At 45.4% G+C, this 27,057-nt stretch overlaps 1 protein-coding gene across 1 annotated transcript in view; it reads right to left on the bottom strand.

Annotated features, from left to right (window-relative positions):
* Positions 1-231: 231 nt before the first annotated feature.
* Positions 232-27,057, bottom strand: part of LOC140288357 (zinc finger protein GLI2-like) — a 50,942-nt gene continuing 24,116 nt past the window's right edge. The window contains exons 4-12 of the mRNA XM_072379178.1: positions 18,239-18,440; positions 17,827-18,031; positions 16,361-16,471; positions 14,179-14,319; positions 10,552-10,701; positions 9,133-9,297; positions 6,601-6,879; positions 3,349-3,691; positions 232-2,498 (exon numbers count right to left, since the gene is read on the bottom strand). Coding sequence (XP_072235279.1) covers positions 553-2,498; positions 3,349-3,691; positions 6,601-6,879; positions 9,133-9,297; positions 10,552-10,701; positions 14,179-14,319; positions 16,361-16,471; positions 17,827-18,031; positions 18,239-18,440 — 3,542 coding nt within the window. The 3' untranslated portion in view covers positions 232-552. The remainder of the gene's footprint in view (positions 2,499-3,348; positions 3,692-6,600; positions 6,880-9,132; positions 9,298-10,551; positions 10,702-14,178; positions 14,320-16,360; positions 16,472-17,826; positions 18,032-18,238; positions 18,441-27,057) is intronic.

The following is a 27,057-nucleotide window of genomic DNA, read 5'->3' as shown; positions in this document are numbered from 1 at the left end:
TGCAACAATGTACAAAAGGAAAAAGCTTGACTCTACTCAAGTGTTCAGAGCCACCCATAAAGTCTGCTCGTCCTCATTCAAGAGCACGGCTGATTTATCAATACGTGGGTTCATAATTCCAGTCACAGTCGAGTCTCTGAGAGGTCACAGTTGATCTCAATCTGCGCTCAAACAACGTCTCACTGAGGCTAAAAACGCCGATGGAGGAAAAAGAGGTTGTGATTGGTCAGTTTTCTCCTCGAAGAAACATTTACTGTGCAAAAAACCAACTGGTGATGATGGTACATTCCAAGTATTTCCTTCCACCCGGTTGAATTTACACACTTTGAATGTAATCATTGCAGGCACTTAGTAAAATGATCTTACTTCAGACCCGTTCAACAACTGACTTCTGCTGTTTACATCATATTTATTACCCAAGAGGGAGAAAAAAAGGATGTGTTTTCTTTTAAATTGCTATTTTAAATAATCAAGTCAGAGATCTGTACAAGAAAAGGAGTGGAGCGCTCTAGAGTCCCGCAGATCCATCAGAGGAAGCAGTTTTCGGTGTAGCTAAGACATCAAGTTCAGGTACTTGCTTTCCTCTGCCAGAGCAGTCAGCAGTGAGGTCATGTCCCCGATGGCCATGTTCCCGGTCCCCGCCGGCACCGAGGGCAACGTGACGGAGTTCCTGGGTGTCGTGAGGCGGGAAGAACTCTGGGACAAGCTCTGGAGCAGACCTGGACTCAGGGTTCCCGACATGAGGCTGGACTGATCCCCGTCATCCAGCATGCTGTCGAAGTCTATCTGAGCGCGCTCCGGCGCTGGCGCTTGGTTGTCGTGTGAGCTGGGAGCTGCTGGGCTGTTTTCAAAAGGAGATGCACTCATGACATGACAGCCCAAGTTCCCATTGGGCTCAAACACTTGAATCTGCCCTGTGTAGAACAGAGCATTGCCGTGAAGTCCTAAAACTCCACTCGTGGATAACTTGGAATCATCCGTTTGCTGCATCAGCTTTGGGCTTGAGATGTTGACACATATCGGTTCTGTTGGCGGCCTTGGTTGGAGCTGGTTCTGATTCTCAGTTGGCAAGCTGTTCTGGGAGGTCACATTATAGTTCTGCTGATTTATTTTCATAATTGATGCATCGCAGTCCTCAGTTTTTATCTGCACAGGCTGGTGTCCAGCAAAGCCCACATCCAGTGGCTCCTGTTTGCAGCTGAGCAGGCTGCCTGCGGCGGCGCCGCCGACACAGAGCGGATAGGTGGCGTTACCGTTCTGATCGTAAGAGCCGCTGTCTTCGCTGAATCTGTACTGATTGAACAGCGGTTGTAAGCAGTTTGGTCTTGGTTCAGAGCTCGGCTGTGTGCTCCCATGCTGCACTGTGTTGGTGAGTCTTTGAACCATCTGCTGGTTGGAATTCATGGGTCCAAAGTTCTGGTTTTGTTGGAGGACAGCCAGGTTCCCTCGTACCTGAAGTTTGGAGTACTGATGGGTGGTATCTGTTGGGTTGGAGGTAGCTTGGTTCCACTGCTCACTTGTCGTGCCGTCTTGTGGTGAGGATGGACTTATCGGTTGGCACTGCCCTGGACTCTTGCTTGAAGGCGCCAGGTTCACTGCGGCCATCCTTCTCTGGTAGTACACCTGCTGCTGGACATTAGGAGCTCCTTGGAAATCTTGCAGATTAATTCCGTCTCCATTGTCTTTCATTCTTGTCTCAATGGTGACGCTCTCTGAAATGCTTGGAGGTTGCAGGGTGTACGAATATGTTCCTGATGGTAGGGAGCCTTGCTGGAACGAACGTCTGCGATCTGCTACAGGAGGGGGGTGAGGCTGCATCGTCTGGCCTCCATTCAGCGTACCCATGCTGTTGTAGCGCTGCATGTGCGGCTGGCTGAAAAGATCGAAATGTCTCACAGGGTCACTGGCTCGGCGGGGGACGTTAGATGGGACTTCATGGGGCATCAAACTCCGTCCCGTACTGTACTGCCTGGATGACAGGCTTCTGTTGGCGTTGGAGTCTCCATTTAGGGCTGTGTGGGACCTCAGACACATTTGGTCATTGTATGGAAGAGGTGTAGGTGGTGCACCCCCAGTGGCAGCAGCATATTTAGCCTTGAGGCGGTAGTGCTGGGCTGGGGTGAGGCTGAGGGGGTTGGGAAGGCCTCCTACTCTGTACCCTGCCGATCCCCCACTGCTCCCCCCACACTGACTGGCTTGACTGGAGCGCCGCGAGATGTCAGCTGAGATGGGGTCGTAGGAGTCGGCCGAGCTGATGTTGCTGGGGCGGTTGGCACCGAACTGAGAGGTCTGACTTGAGCGACGACTGGAGAAGCATGGGGAGATGCCTGAGGAGCGGCGGCTGAGGGTGTAGACCGAGCTCAAGGTGCTGGAAGTGCTGTCACGTCGCTCGTAAAGGTTTCCCAGCAGAGTCATTTTACCAGAGCTCAGTTCACCCAAGCCGGAACCAGGGAAGGACGCTGGACCACCACCCATACTTGGACTTTCCAGGAGGGACCCTGTGAATAAACAAGTGAAAATGTTAGACACTTTTTCAAGTTAGGTCACACATCTCTTTAGTTTTGATCAGTCAAACCCCAATGAACCCAATCAATTCTATCACCAAAGTGTTACTCTTTTAGACCTAATTTCTCCTCAGCTACGAGGCTCTCTAACGAGTCTTGTACCGAATCCTTTACTGGGGTTTTCTGTCAGAAACAGTATTCCATAGACCGTTTGTTTCATAGCACTCAAAAGTAGAGCATGGGTCATTTTTTTAAAAAGCAAACTGAATAAACTATCCGTATTCTTTGTTCCTATAGTTTCATATAGTATGAGGCTTTCAGTCTGGAAGCTGGCTGCTTCTCCACGACTTGTTTAGACTGAACTTCACCAGACAGATCAGTGGATAAAACAGCAGAGATTCATCACCGATTTGTGGACATGAAGCCGCCTTTTTACGCAGCTCAGCTTGGGCTCCTGTCTCTTTAATGAGCCCCGCCCCAAACAGCCCACCTCACTCTGATTGGTCAGCTGACTGATTCAAATTTGCAGAGTTCACAGCAGATCATTCTTTGTTTGGGGTGTTTTAAAGTAGGCACCATGTAGGGTTTATGTCAGTTTGTTAGGTGATGATGTCACTAAGTGCGAGAAGGAAAGCCTGGACTACAAACAAAGTGTTTCAGTGGGATCTTTGGGACATAACTCTCTTCACTTCAACCACTGAGGTTTGTTCTTTTTTTGTTGATCTTTTTGGCATAAAAAGCTAAAACACACAGAAGAACATCATAAATACTCAAAGCATCACACGGCCTCTTTGAAGGAGTGCAGCTATCTTAATGTAGCCAAATGTAGGGTCCTTGAACTTACCGCTGGTCGGTATGGGTGGTAGTTTGGTGCCGAGGACCGGGGGTGTTGGGTAACTGGCCCATCGGCAGGAGTCCCTCACCGTCTTCAGCTTCTCCTGCTTCAGATGCTCCAGGCGCTGGCTGGTGCTGAGCTGCTTTCTGTGGTAGAGGCCCACCGCCACGACCCCACCGGAGGAATCCTCAAAGCCCAGGGATTCCACGAACGGCAGGTCATCCAGGGTGCTGAGGTCCCCCAGGCTCCCCCCGCTGTGCGCCGCCGTTTCTACTCCACTGTCATTGTTGGTGCCAAGTGGTGATGGTTCGCTGCTACATGATGACTGACCGCCAGGGCTGGACTGATACATCTGCAGACGGGGGTGGAAGAAGAGTGGATGAGATGAAAGGAGCACGAGATAAACAGTAAAAGAACAACAGTTTGTCCTAAAAACAGCTTTCCTTTGGCAACGCAACACTGGAACAGTGGTGAACATGGCATGCAGAGCAATGGATCACTCAGGCTTTTATCCTCCGCAGCTTAATTGTAAATAATGAGTGTTTTGTTTTTCTTTAGTGGGGAAAAGGGTGAAGAGGTGGGGGTGCGCCACAGATTACAGGCTGTCTTAGTCTGTGAATTAGAAATGGGCGGGATGAAAGGCTGCCAGAGCGCCGGCCAATCAGCACAAGGCAGGATGAAAGGCTGCCAGAGCGCCGGCCAATCAGCACAAGACGCTTCTTTCTCTGATTCCACAGCGAGGGTGGAGGCTGGGTGGAGGCGAGGGTGGGTGGAGGCTGGGTGGAGGCTGGGTGGAGGCGAGGGTGGAGGGTGGAGGCTGGGTGGTGGCTGGGTGGAGGCGAGGGTGGAGGCTGGGTGGAGGGTGGGTGGAGGGTGGAGGCTGGGTGGAGGCGAGGGTGGAGGCTGGGTGGAGGCTGGGTGGAGGCTGGGTGGAGGCTGGGTGGAGGCGAGGGTGGAGGCTGGGTGGAGGCTGGGTGGAGGGTGGAGGCTGGGTGGAGGCGAGGGTGGAGGCTGGGTGGAGGCTGGGTGGAGGCTGGGTGGAGGCTGGGTGGAGGCTGGGTGGAGGCGAGGGTGGAGGGTGGAGGCTGGGTGGTGGCTGGGTGGAGGCGAGGGTGGAGGCTGGGTGGAGGCTGGGTGGAGGCTGGGTGGAGGCTGGGTGGAGGCTGGGTGGAGGCGAGGGTGGAGGCTGGGGGCTGGGTGGTGGCTGGGTGGAGGCTGGGTGGAGGCTGGGTGGAGGCTGGGTGGAGGCGAGGGTGGGTGGAGGCTGGGTGGAGGCTGGGTGGAGGCGAGGGTGGAGGGTGGAGGCTGGGTGGTGGCTGGGTGGAGGCGAGGGTGGAGGCTGGGTGGAGGGTGGGTGGAGGGTGGAGGCTGGGTGGAGGCGAGGGTGGAGGCTGGGTGGAGGCTGGGTGGAGGCTGGGTGGAGGCGAGGGTGGAGGCTGGGTGGAGGCGAGGGTGGAGGCTGGGGGCTGGGTGGTGGCTGGGTGGAGGCGAGGGTGGAGGCTGGGTGGAGGGTGGAGGCTGGGTGGAGGCTAGGGTGGAGGCGAGGGTGGAGGCTGGGTGGAGGCGAGGGTGGAGGCTGGGTGGAGGCGAGGGTGGAGGCTGGGTGGAGGGTGGAGGCTGGGTGGAGGCGAGGGTGGAGGCTGGGTGGAGGCGAGGGTGGAGGCTGGGTGGAGGCGAGGGTGGAGGCTGGGTGGAGGGTGGAGGCTGGGTGGAGGCTGGGTGGAGGCTGGGTGGAGGCGAGGGTGGAGGCTGGGGGCTGGGTGGTGGCTGGGTGGAGGCTGGGTGGAGGCTGGGTGGAGGCGAGGGTGGAGGCTGGGGGCTGGGTGGTGGCTGGGTGGAGGCGAGGGTGGAGGCTGGGTGGAGGGTGGAGGCTGGGTGGAGGCTAGGGTGGAGGCGAGGGTGGAGGCTGGGTGGAGGCGAGGGTGGAGGCTGGGTGGAGGCGAGGGTGGAGGCTGGGTGGAGGCGAGGGTGGAGGCTGGGTGGAGGCTGGGTGGAGGCTGCCGGCGCTCTGAGGTGACTTACAGGAGAGGGCCTTCAGTCCCTTAGCATCACAGATTTGATTTGAGTTTCTTTTTGCTTTGCTTTTATCTTCATCTTTTATCCTTTTATCTTCATCTTTTATCCTTTTATCTTCATCTTTTATCCTTTTATCTTCATCTTTTATCCTTTTATCTTCATCTTTTATCCTTTTATCTTCATCTTTTATCCTTTTATCTTCATCTTTTATCCTTTTATCTTCTAAACCAATGGAAGGGAGTCGATTAATGAATAACTAAAGATCTACTCTGGTCGTTGCTGAATTCTCATTATCACAGAGATTTTTATTTTCAACATTTAAAAAAAACCAAATGAGTCTAATACAAATGTACGGAATTACATGAGTGCCACAAAAATAATACATTTGTAAATATATTATGTTTATGTATTTAGCAGATGCTTTTATCCAAAGAGACTTACAAATTAATTAAGATTAAGATTATTTAAGATTAAGATTATTTTTTTTATTTTAACTTGGATTTATTTCTGTAATGATACATTTTCAACTATCTATGTTTTGCTTATTAATTTATTATTTGATATTATTATATTATGAGCTGTTATAACCTGAATAATGATTCAAAGCCAAGAAAGGCTGAAGGAGGTCGGAGATGAAGAAAAAAGAATATATAAATGTTTCTTACTGGAAGGATTGACTCCTTTGAGAAAACTACAGAAATAACTGCATCACATCCTCCCAAAAAGGAAGATTTCTTGGTTTATTTTCTTATATTTTTAACATTATATAAGAGTTGTTTGGAGCTTTTTCTGCCAAATGAAGCGGAATATCCGAGGAAACGAACTCTGTCCGTTTAAAGCAGACCAAACAGCTCTGGTCTTAAAGCACCCTTAGAAATCTAAGTAAAAAAGTAAAAAAATCAGCTGTATCGTAAATCCACTTTACCTTTTGTGTCCAGGAAAGCCCAAATAAGTTTGTACAATGGCGAAACATTATGCAGGAAATAGAAAGATGGTGTAAAAGGTGAAAGGAAGAAGACATTGAGGAGCTCACCTTAGTAAAGTCTGTCCATAGGGAAAGTTAGAAAAGAGGGAGAAATGAAAAAAGTCAAGTAGCAAGCAAAAGACATGTTGCTGGTGGGTTTACTATATTCTATATTGTCTTTATTTCTGTATATTTTGCCATTTCTGATTAATTTATCCAATTCATTGGTCGTTCTGTGAGTAAAGTCAGGAAAAAGGCATCAGACTGGTTCGTGTTCTTACCACAGAGTTTTCCGTCTTGATGGATTTGACATGCAGGTAGTCCTCCACGCCTTTGGGGGAGCTGTTGTCTGACATCTTGTCCTCCCTCTGGAGCCTCTCTCTGGCGCCCGTTTCATTCTCGCCGTTCTCCCGGGGACCGGGAGGCCGTGGCGGCAGGTCGCTGCGCTGCTTCTTGGTGACGTGGGCCTCGGGGCCGTGGACGGTCTTTACGTGCTTCCTGAGGGAGCTGGGATCCGTGTAACGTTTGGTGCAGCCGGGGATCTTACATATGTACGGTTTCTGCAGATGCAAAGAGTGACAGACAGCGCACAGTTACACAAACACCTGTGGTATTAGCAGCCTGAGTTAGAGCGAGGACTGGACAAGCTTTTTCATTTGTGCTGGAGCTCAACCGTCCTTTAACGTTACTGAAGTTAAAGGATGTTCCAAAGTTCAGTAACTCTGTTGTAACACGTAGAAATCGCAAGTTTTTTTCCATTTTAATCAGCTCCATATATACATATCAAATATTAATGACATTTCTGTGATTTTTAAACCCTTAAAGGCCAGTTTGCTTACACAGCGATGCTGTTCCTATCGAAAAAAGAAATAACGAAAACACGTGATTATTTTTAATGACTGGCAGCAACATTGGTTTTTATGCATTTTTACTTGCAGAAAAGAGTGAAAAGAGTGAAATTTTGCTGCATGCTTTCATGGTGAAAAGTCTGGAGGTCAAATATAAAGGTTTATATAAAGGTGTGCGTTAGTTAATATTAAGATAAATGTGGGATCAAAGCACAAACAGTTTTTGTTCGGAACAAATGTCAGTTTTTGCGTAGCTTAGCTATTTCAGGCTAATTTAAGGAACTAAAAGCGTTTTAAAACTGGAATATTCTCGAGCAAATCTGAGCTATTTTCATTCAGCTCAGCCAAAATGACTTGAAAATAAAGAACTGAATGTCCCGAGGGGCTCTCCGTAGGGTTGAACATATCGTGAGTGTGATCGAGTTTCGTCACAGTTTCAGAAATTCAGCAAATTTAACTCAATTTTTCGTAAAGTTCTTCTTTAATTCTTGAGGCACAACCCTGGTCACCACAGACCGGACCTCACGGTGGGGTCACTTTGACCGTCTGCGTGCAGCTGTGCGCCGCAGCTGCGCTGAACTCTTACCGTTGTCATGGTTACCGGCTTGCGCTTGGGGCTGCAGCACAGCGGAGATGGAGGGGGAGGGGCTTGCAAGTTGTATTTGATACAATTTTTCGAGCCAAGTCCTGCTTTAAGGCCAGGAATACATTTGCTTTTTAGTCACTCGCTCACATGAGCAACTTGGTCCATCGCAGACGTAAATATTCACAAACATTACACCTGGTACCAGAGGCCTCCACTAGGGGGCACCACATGAATCAGAAAATATGGGTAACTGAGGACTTTCTCTGGAAGCTTGTCCCCATCTTTCATTCTTCACTGCTGACCCCATGTCTGAGTGCTGAGTTCAGAGGTCAAACAAACACAGGATAGGTGAGGGGATAAATGATGATGATAAACGCACGTATCTGTAATTAAAAGCAAGTTTATTCCTGGTTGTGACATGGCTCATCCTCACTTTCCATCATATCCTGTGAGCTGTTGGTGTGGAAGCAGGTTTATCGCTTCACAAAGTGACTTTTCAGAAGAATACTTGGTTAGGTTTTTATTTATTATGGCTACTTGAGTCAAGAAAATGTCTTAAACTGTATTTTTTTCTATTTTTTGCTTCTACTGGCAACATAAGATACTCTTTAACAATTTATCCAAAAGTCATTGGGGTTCTGGACATAGCTGTGAACAGAAGGACTTTAAAGTTTAATCCCCAAAAACAATCATCCTGATGTCTCACAGATTTAATTACTCATTGTTTCCTAGTTTAAAAAGAAGAAAAAAGTTTCTGCGTTGAATTAAGAAGGAGCTACTCTACAATAAAGATAAATTGTTAGACCTTATTTCAATGTATGTCTCCTATTATTACGGCTGAGCTATGCAGCAGATTTAGTGGAATTATAAAAGACAATCTAGTACGTGATTAAATGAAGTCTGTCTCAGAAACCCAGAACAACCAACCGGTCAGGTTCTGGACTTAAAGTGGAACGTTTCACAGCGTAAACCTTTGTTTTTTAGCTTAAAGGCTGCACCCGAGCAGCTGCTGGACTGAATGTGGCAGGAGATGCTCGGCTTCTTGCTCCAGCTCCCCCAAGCAGCTGAAACCCTTCCACGACTCATTTTCTCTCTGGCATCTGCAGGTGGTCCCACTCGGCTGCATTGTGGGCTGTCGTGCCTCATTATTTACCCCCAAACATCTGCAGACATGCACCGTGGGACTCGTCGACACCTGTGCGGACACAAAGGGGGACGGCAGCCCAACCTCGAGCCACGGGTCATGACAGATTCTTCTGTCACTCCCAGCAGCCTCTGATCCACTTCAATCAGCTCACATTTCAGCTCTCTGAGAGAATATCTTATGGGGCTGGATAAAGCAGTCTGTGTGAAGTTTCAGAGCGGAAGGTCTTTTGTACCTCGTTGGAGTGCGTCCGGTTCTGGTGTTTGGCCCGGTCCGAGGCGTTGGAGAAGGCTTTGTTGCATCCTTCGTGCTCGCAGACGTACGGTTTCTCGCCGGTGTGCGAGCGCAGGTGGGTTTTAAGATTCTCCAGACGGGAGTAAGCCTTCGAGCAGCCCTCGAACTGCAGAAAAGAGAGAGTTTCAGACAGAACAACTGTTACGATACGTTTCCTGAAGAGCCTCAGAAACAGCTCTGAGTGTAAAGGAGCAGCGTTTCTGAACAACTTTATTTGAACAATTCAACAACAAGGGGATTCAAAGAGCTTCACAGAGACATTAAAACAGAAGGAATAAAAAGCATCATTTAAAATTTAAACAAAAGAAAGAAATAGGAACAATAGATAAAATCAGAAAAAATTATATATATATGAAGGATAAAATCAGGAGTTAAAATATGAAACTCAAGCTTATTCAAAAGCAGCTGAAAATAGATGTTTCTTCAGCCTGGACTTAAATACTGAGAGTTTCAGCTGATCTGAGGCTTTCTGTGAGTTTGTTCCAGACATGTGGAGCATAGAAGCTGAATGCAGCTTCTCCAGGTCTGGTTCTGACTCTGGGAACTGATAAAGAACCGGATCCAGATGACCTGAGGGGTCTGGAATCCAATTATTGACGGTGCGATTCGATCCAATATCAATTCAGACAATTGAGTTTCAGTGCAAAGTTGGCTCAGAGCCCTTTTTGTTCAGGTATATCATTAAAAATGTTGCTTTAGTGCAGCTTCTGTCAGTCTTCTGAAGCTCTTCCTGTGGTCTGGGTGAGCCAGAGTCCCAGCAGCGACCCCTACTGGTGAGGAGGACCAACTGCGGTTAGCTCAGCCAAGTGTCGTAAACGGCGATGGTGCCGAGTTTATCTCACATTATGTTTACCCAACGAGTGTAAATGTATATCTATAGAGTTTGAATGTTTACAGACGTGCACCTTCGTGCACGTTCGACTTAAATTGGAAAATCTTTCTTAAACCATGTAGCAGCAGTTTCTGGGAGGTTGTAATTCGTCGCCAAATGACATCCAGCTTAGGTTTCAGGGCTGGAGTTGCATTTTAAATGTCTGTCGTTACTTTTGTGCTCAGATGACATTTTGTCAAATCTGAGCCAGAAAAATATTTGGTTGCACATGTGCTTTAGTGAGCTGCACGAACTCTGACAAAACCTCTTTATTTTAGGCTCAGCTGAGACGTAATATTTGGCTCCGAGTTCAAATTTCTCAACAAATTCCCTAAACATTCAGCTTTAAAAGCTGAAACATCTTAGGAAGGAAAAGAAAAGGTGAAAGCGTGTTACAACAGTATCTATATTTATCGGTGATAAACCCCGTGCACGCCTGCAGTTGCCTGTGTTTAGAGAGCTGCAGCCCTCCAGGGGCCCGTTACCCACCGTGCACTTGTGTGGTTTCTCCCCGGTGTGCCGGCGCATGTGAACCACCAGCATGTACTGAGCTTTGAAGGGCTTCTGCTCCCGCGAACAGTCCTCCCAGCGGCACACAAACTCCTTCTTCTCTCCGTGGATGTGGTCATTATTGATGTGCTGTGGGACACGTGCACACAAACACACACACAGGCAGAAAGAAATGAGAGGGTTTTCTGTCCACTAAGAGGCTCTCATGTTGCTCTCGGCTGCACAGATTCATCTTATCAGTGGAGATCCCCGAGGACTGCAGCACAGGAACATGTTGGAGTGCTGCTAATTACAAACGCACAAATTCTGTTTCATTCTCTGGAATTTCAGTCCTGGAAGTCGAATATTCCCCAAATAAGTAGCCGACACAATCTGCTTGGTTTTTTACATTTTTCTACAAATCTAAATCAACCTGAAGAAATTCAGAGAAAAAGGTGTGAAAACTGTTCTCACTTCAGGAGACATTTACTGTCTCAGACTGTTGGATTATCATTTTTACGTGAAAAATCTTGAATATAGAAATAAATAACTTCCTTTACTTGATGACATCACAATGAAGCACAACTGCATGCTGCCTGCCTGCCTGCTGGATACTTTGGCGTGTCTTAAATGAAGAACTTGCCAGTTTTGCTGGATACTTTGGCGTGTCTTAAATGAAGAACTTGCCAGTTTTGCTGGATACTTTGGCATGTCTTAAATGAAGAACTTGCCAGTTTTGCTGGATACTTTGGCATGTCTTAAATGAAGAACTTGCCAGTTTTGCTGGATACTTTGGCGTGTCTTAAATGAAGAACTTGCCAGTTTTGCTGGATACTTTGGCATGTCTTGAATGAAGAACTTGCCAGTTTTGCTGGATACTTTGGCATGTCTTAAATGAAGAACTTGCCAGTTTTGCTGGATACTTTGGCGTGTCTTAAATGAAGAACTTGCCAGTTTTGCTGGATACTTTGGCATGTCTTAAATGAAGAACTTGCCAGTTTTGCTGGATACTTTGGCGTGTCTTAAATGAAGAACTTGCCAGTTTTGCTGGATACTTTGGCATGTCTTAAATGAAGAACTCGCCAGTTTGGATGAATCAGAGCAGGAGGCGGGGCCTTAAAATGACGTGCTGAAGATAATGTGGTGTGCTGGTATCAATGTGTATAAATCATTTCTGTTGACCCAGAAAATAACATAAAAACCTAAAAATGAGGATAAAATGGACTCTTTAAAGGAACAACATACTGTAGAATTTACACTTAAGACTACAAGGACACTTTATATATTTCACGATTTTATTTGTGGCTATTTGAGCTCATTTAGATTTTTTTTAGTAAGCTAAAAAGCTAAAATGTCGTTAATCGACACAAGAGATATGTTCACGTCTTTATTCTTCCTAAAGATGCCTCTTTACTAGCGTCAGGTGGTGAAAACTAAAATATGATTATCCCCTTCGTCGGATTGATTGTCTCTAAATTTTCTGGTTAAAAAAGTAAAAATGTCATTCTAAGAGGGTCCTGTCTCCTTAAATGATGCCTAAAACAGATGTTTCAGGTTATTAAACATGTAAATCTGTTAAAGGGGAAGTGTGGAAGTTCCGCTGTTCGTCAGATTCTGTAATTTCCGAGTGCGCAGTAAACGCAACACTCCAAACTGCGGTGGCCTGAGCACGCGCGACCCAACTTATCCATCATTCAAGCGTGTCACGACTTCTCCATCCAGTGAAACCACCTTCTTAAGTTCTGAGGTAACTTTCACAGATATAATTTATATAAATTAAAGATACATTTGTTTAGATATTCTGTGAAAAGATAACTTACAGTGAATGTTACAGCTTCCTGTTCTGCATTATATTAGTGTTTGGTAATAAAAGCTAATATTAGCCACATAAGGCAAACGGCAGTTTGTATTTAGCCTGATGGAGGCGTAGCAGCAGCAGGAAACACTTTGTATCCGGCTGACATCAAAGCCTCTGAGTATCAGTTACACTTTGATTTAAATCAGCTGATCTGAGTCATTTCTGTCCCGCTAACAAAGCTTCTTAGTAGCTTTGGTGCATTAACTCACGTGAATCAACAGTTTTCAACAAGGGACACGGAGAAAATGTTTGTTTAATCACATCAGCTGATTGTCTGCAAAGTCGCGCCAAATCGCGCTTGCGCCAAACTTTGTCCCTTCTCGGCCACTGTAATCAATATGGCGACGCAAGTGGTGTCCTTCCGGTGCGCCTCACCGCGTTATGTGCAGATAAAAAGGCGAAATCTGAGGTAATAAAACGTAACGAGTCGTTTCATTGGGTGACTACAGCACCAACAACATAATTCTGTTTTATATTCCACTTTTATTTAGAATAATAATGATATTAATAAATTCAGCACCATATTATTTAGCACCATAATTATTACAAACTGCTCCTTTTAAAGTGTAAAATTGTGAAAGGACTAAATATGGGGTCTTTATTGTAGAGTAGCTCCTTTTTAATTAAACTTTTTTCTTCTTTTTAAACTAGGAAACAATGAGTTAAATTAAATCTTTTTAATTAATTAAATCTGTGAGACATCAGGATTGTTTTTAAGTCTGTTTTTTGGGGATTAAACTCTAAAGTCCTTCTGTTCACAGCTATGTCCAGAACCCCACTGACTTTTGGATAAATTGTTAATAGTAGTGACTGAGATGGATATTTAGCAGCGTTAGCTTCAGGAGAGCCCAGCCTGCTCTGATTGGTCAGATGGCCTGATTAGGCCACGCCCACTGTTTTACATAACTAACAACCAGATTCCAACGGGCTGCATCTTAAAAAACAGTCGGAGATAAAAGGGAACTGTAAATGGGAAAAATACTGAGTTTGACCCAAAGTTTAAGGAGCGAGTTAATTTAATCACCTGATTTGCATGTGGTGACATCACTGATGACATCACTGATGACATCACTGATGACGTTCGACTGGATTCTGAACACATTTCCATGTTTTTCTGTTATTTCTTTCCCTTTTTGATCCTTTTCTGAACTCGTGAACACAACTATGAACAAAGCTGCTCCAACTTCTGATCTTTTTCATGTTTTTCTGTCATTTTATCCACATAAAAACAGCAGAAAATCAGTAAAACGAAGGTCAGTAAGAAGCAGATCCTGATTCTGGCTTCAGTGGCCGAGAAAAACACGACAGATCTTCTGAAACTAATTTGATTTGATGGGGACCTTAAAGGAGACGCTTCAGAGTACTGTTGCCATGTAAAAACCGTCTCCAGCTACGTTTGAACATTGGGTTCGGAGCTCGGTTTCTGCAGGACTGAAGGTGGCTGTTTGTTCTGTAGTTCAGAGAGAAAGTGAGCAGCGCTGTGGCAGTTTCAGGAACATGTGCTCTTTATCTGTAGAAAACAACAGGAAACATGGAAGGCCCGGCCCGGCCCGGCCCGGGACCACGCAGCAGTAAACAGCCACAGAGCTGATTTCTGGGAGTTCCTTCAGGGAGAAGCTGAACCGCCCCCACTAATCCCCCTCACTCTTTTCTCTCTCTGCTTCAGCGGAGGTGAGGAATGTTTCGCAGCCTTTCAGCCGCGACCCGTCTTGTTGAAGGTGGCGGACGCTCTGAAAGCCCCGCGTTGACCTTTGAACCCTCACACTTACGTGCACCAGCTGGTCCTGCGTGTCGTACTCCTTGCTGCAGCCCTCCCAGTGACAGTTGGTCTCGTAAACCGCCTCGGGCTCCTGTTTGCACTCGTCTCGGTCGGCGTCGTCCTTCAGGTCCAACGAGCCGCTGTGGTGGTTCTGTGCAGATCAAACAGGGGTTAAGGACACTCTGGACCAGCTTCAGCTGTGAGTTCAGCTGCTTTACGCTATGCCAGAGGCGGTGGATCACAGATTAAAGTGCACACAGGTCCCCTGAAGTTAAGGAGGCTGGACTCGGATGTGCTTTGACAACCTTCACCACAAACACGCGCACGTGACCCGGGTTTACGAGCGGCGGCTCCTTTTTAATTCAGCAGTGTGAACGTAAACCAAGCAAACCTCAAAAGGCAGCTGCAGGACATTTTCCCAGCTGGAGAGAAAACAAAACGTCCAAAGCTTCAGGGTTTCACCTTTTTAGGGCGAAAAACGGTCCACGCTTTGGAAAAAGTGTCCTAAAATGTCCTAAAATGTCCCACCTAACAGTCCTGACCCTCCATCTTCAGGCTTTTAGTCATGCGTCTGACACGCCCCACATTTAAAGCCAGCATCACTGAGCTGGTTTGTCTGAGATCATCTCCCCTTCCCACAGCCACAGCTTCCTGTTTGGAGCTGACAACGGACTCAATTTGCATAAAACCCGACTAAAGAGGACTGAATCGTTTCTGGCAGGTCTTTAAAATGCATAAACGGATCAGATCGGTTATTATCGGGGTGAAACCTGCTGTAATTCTTTGTATTTGGGCATAAATCAGTCTGCTGCTGGTTTAATTCCTAACTTTGAAGGTTTTAAACGGACCGGCACCATCCGACCCGTCTGATTGGCTCCACACATATTTGTTGTAATATTCTCTGAATCTGCTGTTCTGTCTCGGCCTGGACTCCCTTCCTGGTTAAATAAAGGTTTAATAACACAAACCGTAAGAGTTCAACCCAACCAGAGGACTTTTATACGGTTGTGTGACGTCTTACTTTCTCAGAGCCGGTGTTGGACTTCAAATAATATCAAAGATGTTTGATTTAGATGTGAGAAACGGGGCCTTAAAACAGCCTGGAAGGAGTTCAATGACCACCTTTCATTTCTGCAGGGAAGGCGTCTTTAAACCCGACCGATTTACAGTCTCAGGAACCACGAATAACCAGAAAATGTTTCCACATTTCTAATGAAATTAAGACTTTCTTAAAGTCATTCACAATCATAAAGTTTGATTTCTGTAAAAAGAGATCTGCAGTCACCAAATGTCTGATGAAAGATGGAATAAGAGTCTGAAGTTTTCCGATGTTCAGCTCTGTGAAAGTGTGAGAAAGCTGGTGCTGAAGCTCCCGACTTTGACTAATGTCCCAAAGTGAAAGTCCTGATTTTATGGGAAAATGTCTCGGCGCTCCTTAGAAACCGTGACGAGGTCGGCGGGCCGGCCGGCGAGCGGCGGCGGCGCAGAAACGCACTCCTACACACTCGCACACAACGTGCTGACGGCGGCAGGTTTGTCTCTGCCCCACACGCACCGTCTTCATCAATTCTGCTGGCCCCCAGACGCCGGCGTGCGGCGCCGTCCCCATGCATCACGCCAAAGCTGCCTCGCTACCGCAGAGCCGCCGCAGATTAGTCAAAAGAAGAAGAAAAAAAGCTCCACAGATGACAATAAAGCCCGGCCAATATTTCATGAAAATGAAGTGTTCTGGCACAGTTTACAGTGGCCAGGGACCGGGGGGGGGGGGGTGCAAAGCTCTCATCATGTGGAGTTTTCCTTTATCCCAGATGAGCCTTACAACGGGTCACAGGAGGCTCTGAGAGGGGAAACAGATGCCACCGGCGGTCCTCGCCGTCCAACGGCGCCGCTCACGGGTCCGACCCCCTAAACATCCAGCAGAGCCTGGACTGTCCCGCTTTCCTCCTAAAACGTCCTTTCCACATGTTCCAAACCCTCGCCTTTACGCTCCAACCGTCTGATTTCTGCTCGCTCCGATCCGGTTTGGGTCATTCGTTGTTCTCAGTTTATCGGTTAATTATGAGGCCGTTTCCAGGTGTTACCGTTTAAAATCTGAGGCTGCGTCCACCACAGCAGGACTGTGAGGCCACTCCTGAAAGGATCTGATCCAATCTGATCCCATCTGACCCAAAGATGCTGTAAAACCATCGTACCGGTGAACAGGGAGAAGACGGCCTCAGTCCCTCTGCCTCCGCCTTCACCTTCGAGCGTTTGTGGATCGAAGGCTCCGCCGTGCTGCTGACGGCCAAGTCGCCCCCGTGGTTCTGAGGAAGCAACGAGAAGAAGGCGTTCAAGGCTAAATAAAGAGAGTTTGGTAAAGGTTTCACACAGATGTGTGTCATCACACTGTGGTTGAAGTAGGGAAGGCTGGAAATGGTGAAGAGAACAAAACATTTAACATCTTTCTGTTCTGCAAAACTAAATCTGGACAAACATCTTGGATGGCGTCCAAAGCTTAAATAACGCCCCCTTGTTGTTTCTTTTGTTCATTTTTGGATGATTTCAGTAAAAGTTCCCTTTTGTTCCTCGTCTGACTGCTTCCTGCAGCATTTGGGTCCAATCCACCCTCCTTTAATGACTGTTTGCATCCCCAATTTGTTCATTCAGCCCACAATGTTTGGCCCTACTTTAACGTCACGATGTCAGTGTTTTACTTTAGTTTCACTGAAGGGAGAAGACTCCCATGTCAGCACCTCCTCAGTCTTCTCATTTGGCCTTATATTGGGTTATATTGGGTTATATTGGGTTATATTGGGTTATATTGGGTTATATTGGGCTGCATTCATGTCATATTTCCAACATATTGATGGAAATATAAGAGTTGACTTGTCTTTACTATTATTTAAATTTACTGTAACTTCTTTTAGGGACAGGAAGTAGGGGTCATCTCACTCTTCAACCATTTGGATGACTAATGTCCAAAACTCAAAAAGAAAAAGCACGTATCTTTAGGAACAAGGTGAGGAATTGGGCCTTATTTCACATTTCTTCCAGAAGACCAACAAAAATGGCTGAATTGTGACTAAAAACCCACTAAAACCTTGTATTGTTAGACCAGCTTACGCCCCCAAACTACCAATCAGTCATTATTTATCTATCAGCTTCTTAAAAAGCTGTTTTTGATTTGAAATATTTAGAATTTTAAACCCAAATGCTGCCGTGACCTCGCTGACTCAGGTTCTGCATATTCATTCGACCCAAACCAACGGCGTGGGCCGAGGGAAATGATGGGTCTCCCCCTTTAGAGTTTATCTCTGAGGTTGGGGGAGGGGGGGGCTGCTTTACGTACTGCAAATCAAACGCTGTGACCCGTGGAAAGACCCGTTAAAGGGGCCCACGGCGCTGACATCAAACGAAACGATGACAAACAAATTCTACAGCGAGAGCAAACAGATGGAAACTGGAGCTGCAAAATTCAAGGTCTGGCTAAACAGTTGCTTTAGGAGTTAAATACCTGGAAAGCAAAGGGGGGGATTTCCTTCAGCTCCAAACCGGAGAGAGTGATGATTTAAACAGCAATGAGAAGGTTGAGAGCATCTTAAAGTCTTTAATCAAGATAACTGCGAAGTAAAACCCTGATTTAACCTGAAAAAGCCTTAATTAAGCAATGAAAATGTGCTTTTTGTGTCACCTTGGATGTCAGGTCACTGTTGTGGGTGGAGGTGTGCAGCGAGGAGAGGGCGAGGCCCGACTGGCGGCTGGTGAAGGTGGGCGGAGGCTGGATGAGGGGTGGAGTGTGACCGAAGGCGCTGAGCCCCCGCTGCTGGGAGAGGAGCTGCTGGTAGGCCATGGGGTTGATGGGATGGGGGAAGGGGAAAGACGGGCTGAGGTGGCAGAACAAACATCAGATTAATGAATCGGTCGTGTGTTTCAGGGCAAAATGAGCTGGTCCACAGAAATATTACGCTTCTCGCTGGTAAACAGACAAAATGTGTGGATAAAGGGGTCAAATAGACCTTCTAATGATGGAAAACAGGTTGGTGGGAGGTAGAAAGAAAGATTAGGGCTACGTTTCAGGTGAGTTTGCGTACCTGAGTCCTCCGACAGACAGGTGTCCGTAGGAACTGCTGGCGGGCGAGCTGGTGCGCGAGTTGTTGATGTACGCCACCAGCGAGTTGGGCGAAGTACGGATCATCGTCTGCAGGTCGATGCTGGCGTCGGACAACGGGGAGATGGACAGCGCCCGCTTCCTGCTGAGCCTGGGCGTCAGTCTGGGGCTGGAGAACCGGGACACTGTGGACAGGTGGGCGGGCCGTTTATTATTTCTCATTGAGCGAAAACCAGCCGGGACCATAGAGCAGTGATGGTACCCGCTGCACCAGTTACCACCAGCCTTTTTAGCATTTCGACCTTCATTTCGACCTTCACTTCGACCTTCATTTCGACCTTCATTTCGACCTTCACTTCGACCTTCATTTCGACCTTCACTTCGACCTTCATTTCGACCTTCACTTCGACCTTCACTTCGACCTTCATTTCGACCTTCACTTCGACCTTCATTTCGACCTTCACTTCGACCTTCATTTCGACCTTCACTTCGACCTTCACTTCGACCTTCACTTCGACCTTCATTTCGACCATTTTGACCTTCATTTCGACCTTCATTTCGACCATTTTGACCTTCATTTCGACCTTCACTTCGACCTTCACTTCGACCTTCATTTTGACCTTCATTTCGACCTTCACTTCGACCTTCATTTCGACCTTTCGTGGCGACCTTTCGTGGAATAATTTTAAAAATGTGGATCCTGCCTGGATCACGATGTCTGAATATGTCGTAACATACTAAGTGAATCCAGCGGGAAAGCTAATGATTAGCCAACCGGTGCCATGGACTGGACTAACGCTGTCGTAACATGGCTGCTAAAAGAGCAGCAAACTATTTAAGCCTCGCCTCATTCTTCCTGTTTAAGTGCAGTAAAACAGGTATTTGGCATGGCTCCAATGACTGGTTTCCTTCCCTTATGGGGGTGTTAGTCTCTGACTGAACCTGAACAATTCCAATGAGTTGACAAAGAAAATATGCATTTAGTTTATTAAAGTGCCCCCAATGCTCAATAACGTGACTTTCTTTTGTCTTTGGATGGTTTCTGAACGTTTCGTGAAGTCTTAGAACAGATATGATCCCATTTCTGGTTGGTGGCTTCCCCTCTGACTTATCTGTGAAGGACAAATGGCTTTGAGAATTTATTACCCATCTGCTCACCTTTAGGAGCTTTGGGGTCTTGTCATTGTTTCTTCCCAAGGTTCCTAACTGAGTGAAAGAGTCCCATTAAGAGCTGGTTGAGTTCTGTTGAAGGTGAGGAGCTTCATTACCTCTTTTATCTTCTTTCACACTGAAAACCATCTTCTGTGAAACTTTTTTTTGTTGTTTTAACCTTCTTATCTTGCCTTAGCTTCATATTTTCTAACCAAGTCAATAAAATGAGCTTAGAAAGGCTATTCAACCCCAGAAGACAGATGGGTTCTCTGGGCTATCGTGGGATAATTCATGTTGTTTGGCTCCAAACTAAGTTTCAGACCAATCTGTATCCTATGCTTCTAAGTTCTGGGGTTATAGGTGAACCTTTAAGGACGATCCTTAAACTGAATTGGGACAGTGATATAAAGATGCTTCATGTTCTGTTCGGGTTGGGGTTAGTTTGGCCTTTTGTAAACCATGTCTATGGAAGACTTTCCGGATGGTTTGTGCATTAAATGGAAACATTAGCTTTTCTTTTTATCAATCAAACCCCCCAGTCCAAGGTTCCCTCCCGATTTAAATAGATTTGTGAATCTAAATGGTTCATCTGTAGCAGTTAATGAAGGTTAGAAGACAAATGTAGCAAAGGAAATATGTGTCATTGTGGTGGTAAAAAAAAAATATGGCAAAAGGATGTTGGAATATTCCAACTTTGTCCTGTTGGTGGCGCTAGAGCGCTGGCAGTACAGGCATAAAACTGGGTGAAAAGATTAATGGGGTCTTCCCCAATCAGAGTGCCCAATTTAAAAAACAGCAGAACAAAAATCAACTATTAATTTGGATTTTTGGAAGTTTTTACCCACTAAAAACGGTCCAGTTGATTAAAATTGATGCCAAATTTCATGGCAGCCAGTCTGAATAATAAATAAAGTTAATAAATAAAGTGAATAATAAACCTAATAACCTATGAATAAACCTATAGCAGTCGAAGCTTTTTGTTCCAAATCAAAGCCGCTGCGTAGACTCCCAGAAGAGCGGATTAGTATTGGATCTAGATTAGCATTTTGGTAAAAACCTGAAACTTCGATGCTGAGGAACAGCGTAACTCATATTTACCTCGTATGATTCAAAGAGCTACTTCACAGCTGGTGATAAATGCAGCGCATCCTCCACCCTGATCCAGACAAACACTCTCAATCTAAAGGAATGACTCCTGAAACCCGACGAGTCACTGATCTCCACACCACGCCGTCTTCCTCGGATCAGCCCCTGATTCCTGCTATTCTGGGATGGAGGAGTTACGGCTGGGGAGGAAGATTGATGCTGCTGCAGCCGCCCGGTGACACTCAAAACCCCACAGACACACAAAGGCCCTATCAATAAGTGCTGGAGACCGACTCACAACTCATACAGGCGGCAATTTGTCCACAGTGATGGAAAGTGAGGCTGGCAGAGGATATTAGAGAATAAACTCGTTCTCATGGTATTGTTGTGAGGAAGCGACCTACATCTGGATGAAACTGGCCCACTGACACGAATTTAAACAGCAGGAAGGAGGTGTTTAGGTGTTGTTTGATTGCACAAAACTGTAAAGAATCTAAAACCTGCCACTCGACTTTCTAAAAAAGTATTTTGTTGCAGTTTGGCTCCAGTTTATATGCTGAATGTATCTTTAACAAGGTTTTGAGCTGTGCTTCATTTGCTCAGATGTGTTTATTTTCCTCTCAGTATCGGTTGTTTCCCCATTTTATGCAAATTCAAGTTTAGTTTGAGACTCTTTGTTACAGCAGATGTAATCATGGCTTCTCTGGTGTGACGGGAAGCAGATTGTTTTGGTTTCTGACAGCATCTTATAAGTATAAATAGAGTTTTGGTGGCTTCTTTTTAAATTAAATGTGGGATTAAGTCGGCTCGAAGAAGAAATACCAAATACCTTAAATTTCAACAAAGATTCAACAAAGTGAAATCTAATGGTTTGCTTTCTGTTTTTACATTTTGTTTGGGGTGAATGTTTATGTTTCTGCAGACGCTTTTATCCAAATGAGGATGAAACACTGCAGCTAACATCGAAGCTAACAGTAAACTACATAGAAACAAACTAGTCAGGCTCTGTCAGAGGTGACAGAGTAGAGATGGAGTGCAGGCATAGAGGGAAGTTCAGGGTAAGAGATGCTCTCTGAAGAGCTCGGTCCTGCATGTTGGGTCAGGTATGGTCTGATCTTTCTTATGTTGGGTTAGGTATGGTCTGATCTTTCTTATGTTGGGTCAGGTATGGTCTGATCTTTCTTATGTTGGGTTAGGTATGGTCTGATCTTTCCTATGTTGGGTCAGGTATGGTCTGATCTTTCTTATGTTGGGTCAGGTATGGTCTGATCTTTCTTATGTTGGGTCAGGTATGGTCTGATCTTTCTTATGTTGGGTCAGGTATGGTCTGATCTTTCTTATGTTGGGTCAGGTATGGTCTGATCTTTCTTATGTTGGGTTAGGTATGGTCTGATCTTTCTTATGTTGGGTCAGGTATGGTCTGATCTTTCTTATGTTGGGTCAGGTATGGTCTGATCTTTCTTATGTTGGGTCAGGTATGGTCTGATCTTTCTTATGTTGGGTCAGGTATGGTCTGATCTTTCTTATGTTGGGTCAGGTATGGTCTGATCTTTCTTATGTTGGGTTAGGTATGGTCTGATCTTTCTTATGTTGGGTTAGGTATGGTCTGATCTTTCTTATGTTGGGTCAGGTATGGTCTGATCTTTCTTATGTTGGGTTAGGTATGGTCTGATCTTTCTTATGTTGGGTTAGGTATGGTCTGATCTTTCTTATGTTGGGTCAGGTATGGTCTGATCTTTCTTATGTTGGGTCAGGTATGGTCTGATCTTTCTTATGTTGGGTTAGGTATGGTCTGATCTTTCTTATGTTGGGTCAGGTATGGTCTGATCTTTCTTATGTTGGGTTAGGTATGGTCTGATCTTTCTTATGTTGGGTCAGGTATGGTCTGATCTTTCTTATGTTGGGTTAGGTATGGTCTGATCTTTCTTATGTTGGGTCAGGTATGGTCTGATCTTTCTTATGTTGGGTCAGGTATGGTCTGATCTTTCTTATGTTGGGTCAGGTATGGTCTGATCTTTCTTATGTTGGGTCAGGTATGGTCTGATCTTTCTTATGTTGGGTCAGGTATGGTCTGATCTTTCTTATGTTGGGTCAGGTATGGTCTGATCTTTCTTATGTTGGGTTAGGTATGGTCTGATCTTTCTTATGTTGGGTTAGGTATGGTCTGATCTTTCTTATGTTGGGTTAGAGATGGTCTGATCTTTCTTATGTTGGGTCAGGTATGGTCTGATCTTTCTTATGTTGGGTCAGGTATGGTCTGATCTTTCTTATGTTGGGTTAGGTATGGTCTGATCTTTCTTATGTTGGGTTAGGTATGGTCTGATCTTTCTTATGTTGGGTTAGGTATGGTCTGATCTTTCTTATGTTGGGTCAGGTATGGTCTGATCTTTCTTATGTTGGGTCAGGTATGGTCTGATCTTTCTTATGTTGGGTCAGGTATGGTCTGATCTTTCTTATGTTGGGTCAGGTATGGTCTGATCTTTCTTATGTTGGGTCAGGTATGGTCTGATCTTTCTTATGTTGGGTCAGGTATGGTCTGATCTTTCTTATGTTGGGTCAGGTATGGTCTGATCTTTCTTATGTTGGGTCAGGTATGGTCTGATCTTTCTTATGTTGGGTTAGAGATGGTCTGATCTTTCTTATGTTGGGTCAGGTATGGTCTGATCTTTCTTATGTTGGGTCAGGTATGGTCTGATCTTTCTTATGTTGGGTCAGGTATGGTCTGATCTTTCTTATGTTGGGTCAGGTATGGTCTGATCTTTCTTATGTTGGGTTAGGTATGGTCTGATCTTTCTTATGTTGGGTCAGGTATGGTCTGATCTTTCTTATGTTGGGTCAGGTATGGTCTGATCTTTCTTATGTTGGGTCAGGTATGGTCTGATCTTTCTTATGTTGGGTCAGGTATGGTCTGATCTTTCTTATGTTGGGTCAGGTATGGTCTGATCTTTCTTATGTTGGGTTAGAGATGGTCTGATCTTTCTTATGTTGGGTCAGGTATGGTCTGATCTTTCTTATGTTGGGTCAGGTATGGTCTGATCTTTCTTATGTTGGGTCAGGTATGGTCTGATCTTTCTTATGTTGGGTTAGGTATGGTCTGATCTTTCTTATGTTGGGTTAGGTATGGTCTGATCTTTCTTATGTTGGGTTAGGTATGGTCTGATCTTTCTTATGTTGGGTCAGGTATGGTCTGATCTTTCTTATGTTGGGTCAGGTATGGTCTGATCTTTCTTATGTTGGGTTAGGTATGGTCTGATCTTTCTTATGTTGGGTCAGGTATGGTCTGATCTTTCTTATGTTGGGTCAGGTATGGTCTGATCTTTCTTATGTTGGGTCAGGTATGGTCTGATCTTTCTTATGTTGGGTCAGGTATGGTCTGATCTTTCTTATGTTGGGTCAGGTATGGTCTGATCTTTCTCATGTTGGGTTAGAGATGGTCTGATCTTTCTTATGTTGGGTCAGGTATGGTCTGATCTTTCTTATGTTGGGTCAGGTATGGTCTGATCTTTCTTATGTTGGGTTAGGTATGGTCTGATCTTTCTTATGTTGGGTTAGGTATGGTCTGATCTTTCTTATGTTGGGTTAGGTATGGTCTGATCTTTCTTATGTTGGGTCAGGTATGGTCTGATCTTTCTTATGTTGGGTCAGGTATGGTCTGATCTTTCTTATGTTGGGTTAGGTATGGTCTGATCTTTCTTATGTTGGGTCAGGTATGGTCTGATCTTTCTTATGTTGGGTCAGGTATGGTCTGATCTTTCTTATGTTGGGTCAGGTATGGTCTGATCTTTCTTATGTTGGGTCAGGTATGGTCTGATCTTTCTTATGTTGGGTCAGGTATGGTCTGATCTTTCTCATGTTGGGTTAGAGATGGTCTGATCTTTCTTATGTTGGGTCAGGTATGGTCTGATCTTTCTTATGTTGGGTTAGGTATGGTCTGATCTTTCTTATGTTGGGTTAGAGATGGTCTGATCTTTCTTATGTTGGGTCAGGTATGGTCTGATCTTTCTTATGTTGGGTCAGGTATGGTCTGATCTTTCTTATGTTGGGTTAGAGATGGTCTGATCTTTCTTATGTTGGGTTAGAGATGGTCTGATCTTTCTTATGTTGGGTCAGGTATGGTCTGATCTTTCTTATGTTGGGTTAGAGATGGTCTGATCTTTCTTATGTTGGGTCAGGTATGGTCTGATCTTTCTTATGTTGGGTCAGGTATGGTCTGATCTTTCTTATGTTGGGTTAGGTATGGTCTGATCTTTGTTATGTTGGGTCAGGTATGGTCTGATCTTTCTTATGTTGGGTCAGGTATGGTCTGATCTTTGTTATGTTGGGTCAGGTATGGTCTGATCTTTCTTATGTTGGGTCAGGTATGGTCTGATCTTTGTTATGTTGGGTCAGGTATGGTCTGATCTTTCTTATGTTGGGTTAGAGATGGTCTGATCTTTCTTATGTTGGGTTAGAGATGGTCTGATCTTTCTTATGTTGGGTCAGGTATGGTCTGATCTTTCTTATGTTTAGTAATGCAAAGCGGCACGAACGAGTAACCGAGGTAACGGGACCTTTGAAGGTTAGTTGGTCATCGATCATGACACCCAAGTTTCTAGCAACCTTTGATGGAGCCAGAGATTCAGTTTGGATGCAGATGCTGTGGTGTATGGTTGGTTTGGCTGGGAAGACTAGCAGCTCAGTTTTTGGGAAGTTAAGTTGGAGGTGACGGGCTTTCATCCATGTTGATGTGTCAGAGACAGTCTGAGATTCAGCTGAGACCGTGTGGTCGTCAGGTGGGAATGACAGATAGAGCTGGGTATCATCAGCATAACATTGGTGTGAGAAGCCATGTGATCGGAGGATCTGTCCCAGTGAGTTGGTGTATATGGCAAAGAGAAGAGGTCCCAGTACTGAACCTTGGGGGACCCCTGTGGCGAGGTGGTGCGCTGCAGAAGTGACCAAGACAGGATACTTTGAATGAATAGTATAATTTTGGTGATGTTTCTATCTAAAAGCATCAAACCTTTAAGGAGATTCAGGGGTGTAGAAGGTGATGTCTATAGAAAGCCATGTAGCTTGTTTCTTTACTTGTTATTTAACTTAATAGCCTGACTGTTGCTTCTCATCCACTCTGCAGCTATATGAAGCTAATTCCGGTTGTTTGCTAGCTTAGATTAGCATGGAAATTAGAGGCATGAGGAAATGGACAGGCTCCATCTAAACTTAAACTAAATAAAACACACTCTCTCACTGGGTTATGAGAAAGTATCACTGACTTCTACTCAGACAACACCATCACATTTCCAGGAAAATGTCTCTTTTCAGTGTTTATGCTAAGCTATGCTAAGCTACGCTATGCTAAGTGGCTGCTAACCTGCTATAGCCTCATTCGGTGCAGTTTTGAGCTATTTAAGGTTGATTTTTTTATCGTAGTGATGGAAAGGTGACCTTTCTTTAAGAAAAGAGGTTGAACTGCAGAAACATCCATGTAATGAAGGGAGATTCTGATTCTTCAAAAGACTTTCAGCGAGACATGAAGCTAAACTCCCTGCTTCTGAATAGATTTAACTCCAGAAACATGTCTGCATGAGAGCCTCTGACATCTGCCCACATGTGGTGACCTCATTAAGATTCAGATATAACTAATCAATCTCCCCACAATAATTCCCCGTAATCACTTCAGATAAACATCACAGGCTTGTACCTCCTCATGTTAAATGAGGGCAATTTACTGAGAATTGATTTCAACTGCAGGGAAGTTTATGCAGAGCGATCTGATCGATCAAGGACTTCAAATAAAATGCAAAGTCACCAACAGGCCGTTTATTTCCCTTTGAATCCATCCGTTAGGTGTAAAAAACAATGACTTTCAGGCGTGTTCAGGTGTTTTAAAGGTTGAGAATCTCATATCTTAAGCCACTTTCAGTGATTTTTGGGGTACATTTCTGCTGAAAACAAGCTGCAGACATCAACTGTCGCTTGTTAAGTTGGCAAATCCTCAGAAGTAGGTAGTCTCTGCATGCTTATCAAAAGGAAAGCAGAACAATCTGTCCCTGCAGTTTAAGGGGACCTCCATGGGGAAATCACATCTGGAGCCGCTCAAACCTTCACTTCCTGTCGCAGTGTCTCTAAAAAGCAACCAGACTGGCGTTCAGATCGTTCTGATGATCTCTCCAGCCGATTAATTCTGTTTACATTCGCCGCCGTCCTTAATGACGGAGGCTGCTCCTAAGTACGTCCTCCGCTACAAATCTCCAACATATGTTATCTGTTTGGAGGCCGGTGCCTTGAGACGTGAGGAGAGACGTCTTCATCCAGGAACATATGGAATTTGAATGATGATGTAACAAATCCACAGAAGAGAAAAACATTACCAGACGTCTCTCCGGGGATGTTCCTGCTCTGGAGGTTTGGAACCACAGACATTACCGTATTGTGGGGCTGGTGCCATGGGACGTTAATTTGGACATTTAAGCAGCTGAAGTTGAGAGGCGGCTCAGTTTGGGGGGGCAGGTGTGGAGGCTCAGGTGTGTTTTTTGTGTTATCAGAGGTGGCGGCGGCCCAGGCGACGCCGTTCAGCGCTGG

The sequence above is a fragment of the Leuresthes tenuis genome, unplaced genomic scaffold, assembly GCF_036924035.1.
Source record: "Leuresthes tenuis unplaced genomic scaffold, fLeuTen1.0.hap1 SCAF_1, whole genome shotgun sequence".
Classification (NCBI taxonomy): domain Eukaryota; kingdom Metazoa; phylum Chordata; class Actinopteri; order Atheriniformes; family Atherinopsidae; genus Leuresthes; species Leuresthes tenuis.
This window is presented reverse-complemented; position numbering and strand designations above follow the sequence as displayed.